The 6,987-nt window shown below is 37.8% G+C and overlaps 1 protein-coding gene across 1 annotated transcript; it reads left to right on the top strand.

Moving 5' to 3' along the window:
- Positions 1–251: 251 nt before the first annotated feature.
- LOC118854988 (vomeronasal type-1 receptor 4-like) lies at positions 252–1,151 on the top strand. The gene has a single exon (XM_036765143.1). The coding sequence runs from the start codon at positions 252–254 to the stop codon at positions 1,149–1,151; it is 900 nt and encodes a 299-aa protein (XP_036621038.1).
- Positions 1,152–6,987: the final 5,836 nt, after the last annotated feature.

Here is a 6,987-nt window from a genome sequence, read left to right as displayed (position 1 = left end):
TGGGTCTGGCCAGTTAAATAGTACCTAAACATGAGGTATTAAAATTTCACAGAGCAAGTGATTAATAAATACTCTTGATGGATCAGTGTGCCACAAACACTTATTTGTGATCCCTCTCCCTTACTCTTCTGCATAGAGGGTAGTACAGAATTCCATTGTGAAACTTTGAGTCATTAACTGTCACAATGTCCTTGTTTCTTCCAGGTTACTTTGGATCTGATGGAAATTCCCCTGCCCAAGGCATCTAAAGAATGACTTTTCTTTATGAAGTCCTTAGAATTCTCTATCTCAATCAAATTGTTATTGGGATTCTAGGGAACTCTTTCCTCATATTCCTATTCAGTTTTAGGTTCAGCATAGGTCAAAAGATAAAACCTATAATTCTGATGCTCATCCATCTACTCTTTGCCAATATAATTTTCCTTCTTTTCAGAGGAATCCCAAAAATAATTGAAGTTTGGAAGTTAAAACATTTTGTGGATTACACTGCTAGTAAAACCATCTCTTACCTGCAGAGAGTGACCAAAGGCATTTCCCTCTGCAGTTCCTGCCTCTTGAGTGTCTTCCAGGCCATCACCATCAGTCCAAGTAATCACATGAGACCAGAGCTCAAAGCAAGAGTTCCAAAATGTGTCTTACCCGGCTGTTTATTCTGCTGGATTTGTAATCTGGTGATGGATATAGTTGTGCCTGTATATGGTACTGGTTCAAGCAACACAACACATGGTAAAGAGAGCTGGCATATTGGTTTTAATGCTTTAGACCTCTATCTAATCAAGACTTTAATATTCCTTATTTGGAAATTTGTTTATGATAGTGTCTTTGTGGTTCTTACAGCCATTAACAGTGGTTACATGACATTTGTCCTCTACAGGCACCACCAGCGAATCCAAAACATTCAAGTCACTGATCTGTCCCACAGGAGCTCCCCAGAAGTCCGAGCCACAAAAACTATCCTGCTACTGGCCAGCACCTTTGTCATCTTTAATTTAATTAGTTCCACGTTTATGATTTATATGACCTTTACAAAAGTAGCCAGTCTTGTAGTACTTAATGTTTCTGCTTTTCTTTCTTTGTGGTTCCCAACAGTCAGCCCCTTTATTCTCCTCAGCAGTAACACCTGGATCACTAGGTTCTGCTGCATTTGTTGAGAGATCAACAAGCTGTCTCCCTCTGACTCCAAAACTTAAACTAAGGAGAAGCAAGGAACTTTAGCAGTGTAAAGAATATTGGAGAATAAGAATTTCAAAGCCCTCATTCTATTGCTAGTGAGATCTCAGTCTCTAAGATTGAGGATCAAATTTATTTCAAGCAATATAGATTATTTTCTTTTATTTTAATTTCTCAACTAAAATGTTTTCTGCACTGGCCACTGTGTCCAAGACAACCACGCACTGAGGTTATTCACAGTAATTGAGAATACAATTCTCAGTGATGCAGTGAAGGATAAATCCATTTCCAGGCTGGAATCTTAGAATGTCTTTAAATCTGATCACATTCCTTCAAACTCCATTCTCCCCATCCTTTATGACATCTTTCTGGCACATTCACAAGTGCCAAGCATAGAAGATAGCCTTGGATTTCTTGTGAGATAGGGATTTCACTATAAACTTTGTAACAGTCTCATGGATGAACTTGGTCACAATAACATTAATCTTCCTTTCACTCTGCTCCATGCCCAGGTCAATGATGTAAGCAAATACCACTTTTAATTCCTCCAGGTGAATTTTTTTTTTATTATTTTAGACTCAAAGTCCAGAACACAACTACAGATTAAAGAACAGAAACAAAAAAAAAACATATCATAAACTTAAATATTGGAACTTAAGAAAAGGGGAAAAAGCATGTCATGTGCATAGCATTACCTGAGAAGATTCAAAATAGATAACAATGGATTTTCATTTCAAGAAAGCCTGTATAAATGATACAATGTGTTTTCAGAACTGTCCATCTTTTATTCTTTGTAAATTTTCTTTCGTTCTCTGCTGTGCAATTTTTTACTTTGTTCTTTTTCTCCCTCCCCCCAACCCTCAAAAGGTACAATTAAGTTTGGATATGTCTCCCTATAACTATAGATATGTACATCCGCATATATACATAAACATATGGACATATGCATTCCCAAACAAATTCTACTACTTATCTTTGTTTTTAATGTACATGTATATCTCTTGTTTCCTGTCCCTCCTGCCTCCTCTACTTTACTTCTACCCATCACCTTGCCCTCCTATTACTTGCTTACCCCTCTCCAAGGATCACTCCTCTATCCTCCCACTTCCATAAATCTAAACACCCTTTTACACCCCTCTTTTACCTATTCCCTCACCATCCCCTCTACAGATCCCTCCTTGTCCTCTCTCCCTCCCAATGCCCTACATTTTATTTCTTCTGATTTTGGACTTTTATACTCTTCTAAATATTTATATATTGTTCCCTCTTACACCCCTTCCCAATGAAATTAGGTTACCAGAACCACTAGCCCTCCTCTCCCATCTAATTCCTCTGTGTCAAGTCTTCCTCTTGTACCCCATTTGTATAAAATAATTACTCTTTTTAGGTGTTCCTAAACAGTTTTACTTGTTAAAATTCATATCATACTCAGGCTTTCTCCAAACTTTCTTATGAGCTATGCAATTGTTAATAAGAATCGGAGACCCATAGTCTACATTTTACATACATAAAAAGCAAATGATCTATCCTTATTGAATCCATCATAATCAGTCTTTGGTATGTATCTTATATTTTCCTTGCCTCTTGTTGTGTAATGGAAAGTAAAGTGGAACATTTTCTTGCCTTTTGTTTTGGAGTGCTTCTCAGTATTAAGGCAATCAAGTGCTTTTGAGGCATGCCTTTGTTTGAATCAAGTAGTAAAGTGGTACTTTTTGTTGTCTTTTGTTTTGAAGTGCTTCACAGTACTAAGACAATTAAGTGCCTTTGAGTATTGCCTTTATTTCAGTCAAGTCTTTGATTGATTCAAGAGTCTCTGATGACCTGCTTAAGTCACAGGAAGGCCTAGGTTAAATGGGTTTGAGTCACATGGTTGTGACATCCTCTAATTCTGAAGAAGTGTAGAAGTGTGTGTGTGTGTGTGTGTGTGTGTGTGTGTGTGTGTGTGTGTATGTATATATGTATACACACTCACACATACATTCTCTAAGGTTAGCACTTTCCTTGGCGCTCACTCACTAGAAGAGTGTCACATGATTTGAAAAGACAAGACTCTGGGTAGCCATTAAGGAGCCCTCCCAGCTTTGAAAAACCCAAATGTTGGTGCTTCTCTCTCTGATAACTATGTATACAGTGTCTTGGTCAGACAGCTAGAAGCCGGTCTGTTGATTTATGTTATTTTGTTCTGTTTATATAATTTCTGCTTTTATTTTCTGCTTGTGTTTTCTCTGAAGTTCAGGATGCTGATTTTTTCCCCTGAACTAAGTGAATGACATGTATGTTTAATTATAGTGCGATTGTAAACCCTTTAAAGTTACTTTTTTTAGAAAAGCAGATCAAAGAACTATGCTAGCAGCCCTGCTATGTACTGGTGTTATTGGTCTTACACAGCCACGGCAAGCAGCATTGTTACTACAATGTGTCAAATCTTCTATTAAGTTCAGAGTATTTTTCTATTTTTTTAACAAAGACTTGAAAGTTTGAAAGTTGATCAAATGTCCTTTTTTCATGCAGGAGTATTCTTAACTTTACTGGGTATGATATTTTTGGCCTGAGCCCCAGTTTTTTTTGTTGTTGTTGTTGTTTGTTTTGCTCTTCAATGTGTAGTGTTCCAAGACCTGCAATCCTTAAATGTCTTTGCTAATAGGTCTTGCGTGATTCTAATTTTGGCACCATCATATTTAAATTGTTCTATTTTGTTGTTTTTGATATTTATCCTTGAGCTGGGGATTTCAGAATTTGACTATGATATTCTTATGAGTTTTTCTCATAGGATCTCTTTTGAGTGTTGATTGAAGGATTTTTTTCTGTTCTTATTTTACCCCCTTGTTCTAATGCTTCAGGATAATTTTATTGAATTGTTTCTTGTATTACTTTTCAAGATTCTTATTTATCATAATTTTCAGTTAGGCTGATTATTATTATGTTTTCTCTTTTTGATCTATTCCTCAAATTTGTGATCTTTTTTCTTATAAGATATATCACTTTCTCTTCTATTTTTTTCATTATTCATATTTTGTTTAATTATCTCTTCCTCTTATAATTTTGCTGGCTTCAGCTTGCCCAATTCTAATTTTCAAGGTATCATTTTCTTCTTTAAGGCTCTGTATTTCCTCTTCTAATTGGTTAACTTTCCTTTCATAACCTTGTTGTTTTTCTTGGATTATTCTTTTTCTTTTAGTTTTTCCTCCTTTTCTGTCATTTGATTTTTGAAGTCTTTTTTAAGAACATTTATTAATTCTTTTTGATCAGGTGACCATTTGGCATTACTCTTTGTGGGTTTGTTTACTTCAATATCCTCCTCTGAAGATGAAACCTGGTCTTTTTTATTCCCGTAATAGTTTTCTATGGTTGGATTCTTTCTCCTTTTCCTGTGCATTTTTAGTGGTCATAGCTTAATTTTGTAATCACCTCTAGCTGTGGGGTATGGTGGATGATGCCTCTTGCCCTAGATCTTCAGTTCTCCCCTCTAGCCTGGAAACAAAGCTAAACATCCAACTTCCTTTAAGTGCCCACAGCCAGGGGCTTTCTGCCCCATTTATCCTCCACTCATCTGGATTCTGCTGGTCTTTGCAGCACAGCTGAGTCTGGCATTCCTTGTCAGCCAAGTTTCCCTCCATCTATCCTGGCTCAGATGCCCTACTTACCTCACTATTCGGAGGTGGGGGGTGAGTTCCAATGGCTGGGGCTAAGGCAGCCTTTCAAATCAACTAACCCCAGGGCTTGCCATTTGTTGCTAAACCAGACCCTACTCTGGAGGTGTTTACTCTTCACAGGGACCAAACTTTGTCCTGGGATTTTTTTTCTGATCTCAAATTGTCCCAAAAAGACCTCTGTGGTGCCCCTATTCTTATTTATTATTACCAGCACTTTGTTCCCTCTAAGGTGCTCTTTTGTTGGGGAAAATCTTGAGAGCTTGGAATTTTCTGACCTACTCTGCCATCTTCCCAGAATTCTCTCCTCCAGGTGAATTTTTTTTGTGAGTATATCCCTAGCCAAAATCCCAGGATCAGAGAAGTAGAGACTTGGAAACAACCTTTGAGACCAGTGGTTCAACCCCTAACATATCCCACAAAGTGCCATAGAACCTCTGTCTACTCTGAGGAAGGTTATCTAGCCCTTCTCAGGGAAGCCCTTCACACTCTGGGACAGTTCTAATTTTAAGAAATTGCTAGCAAACTTGCCTTTTTCTCCTACTTCTGCACTTTGCTCTTTGTCTTGCCCTCTGGGAAAAAACTGAAGGGACAAAATTCCTCTTCCACTTTGCAATCATCCAAATAACTCAAGACAGCTTCTCCACCCCAACCAGCCCCTGTTAACCTCCATCTTCTATCATCGAGGCTAAACATCCTCCCTGCCTTCTTCAACTGAATCTTGTAATCTCACAACACATTCCCAGGGCCCTCTGCCCCTCTGTTGGGTCTCTTCTAGACACTCTCCAGCTTATGTGACAAGTAAAATGTCTGAGAGACAGAGTTTCTGGGAAAATTGTAATCAATTTTTATTAAGTACAGTTGCAAGTAGTCAATAAAATAGGCTCGTTTGTTCCTCTCAGTGGCCAAATAGCCTTAACCTGTGGAGGCTAAATACTTATGAATCCTTTGGAAAAAGGGGTGTAACTGAGGGTGAAAATCAACTTTGCTTGGTTAACAAGCAAAGAGAGAGCTCATTATGCTGAGGGTATGCGAGTTGTTTTATTTGTCCATTTTCAAAGAGGACCATGGCGTCAGCAAAAGTGATGACATTACTTGCAGTTCACTTTGATTTGAGTGAAGGAGGTCTGCGCAAGGTCAACAGTCTCACTTTCTCCTCCAGAATCATCTGGATCCAGTGACCAGATATATTCATCAGGATGACTGGATGTGTCCCACGATGCAATGGGAGACCCTGGCCCTTTTAGACTAAGGCCTTTTCACCTACTCAGAGTGAAGTAACACCCATTCAATGAATAGGCCTCTTTAAGAAGTGAGTCAAGGACATGATTCTGATCCATTAGTCTTGGTTGAAGAGCCTTCTCAATACCTAAATCAACCTTTTTAGGGTAATCTAGACCAAAGAAAGAATCCACTTTTACCCAGAACTGTTTAAGTAAAATGCGATGGGGCAGAATCCAACAATTAACTTACACTAAAATATTTTTACCTTTTGAACAGATTTGAGTTTTCCCAGCAGGATGCCAAAGATTTCATCTTTTTATCAACCCTGCCCTTCAAAGGCTAACTGAATAACCTACAGGTGCTCATTTCTAAATGAGGAAAAGGAAGGGCAAAAATCTTAGTCCTAATTCAATGAGTGTCTATCAATATAGGAGAGAAATAATCATTTCTCTCACTTATCGATATTCTTTATAACCGTGTCAGACAAAACTGAGCACAATAAGTCCAATGGGTTCTAATGATGGCAGAATAGAGTGGGAACCTCACTACCCAATTCCTTGATGTTAAGTTCATCTTAATATAGCACTTATGTCTTTTAGATGTTACATCATACACAGCTGACATGATTAAGTACTCCACTAAAGGCCTCAGAACTTCTTCAGTAAAATTGGTACCCCCCTATATTATACTTGTGAAGTTGACTTTGTTATTTGTACCTAAGTAATGGACTTATAACTTATCCCAATAGGATATTATATTAGTTTGGTTTTGCCCAAAGCTCTAGGCTGCCACAGTATTGTTATGTCTGAAATCTGTAATAGAGTTTGCAAGTGATCACCCCTATATTTGTGATATCTTCAAATAAGATGAAACATCTAAGATTTATTTAAATCATTGATTAGAAATTGTCAACTAGTACAGATCTTCTGGGTACTCTTCTGTA

The sequence above is a fragment of the Trichosurus vulpecula genome, chromosome 6, assembly GCF_011100635.1.
Source record: "Trichosurus vulpecula isolate mTriVul1 chromosome 6, mTriVul1.pri, whole genome shotgun sequence".
Lineage (NCBI taxonomy): Eukaryota > Metazoa > Chordata > Mammalia > Diprotodontia > Phalangeridae > Trichosurus > Trichosurus vulpecula.
This window is presented reverse-complemented; position numbering and strand designations above follow the sequence as displayed.

Coding starts and splice junctions, on each gene's coding strand:
- LOC118854988 (XM_036765143.1), top strand. CDS start 252: ATGACTTTTCTTTATGAAGTCCTTAGAATTCTCTATCTCAATCAAATT.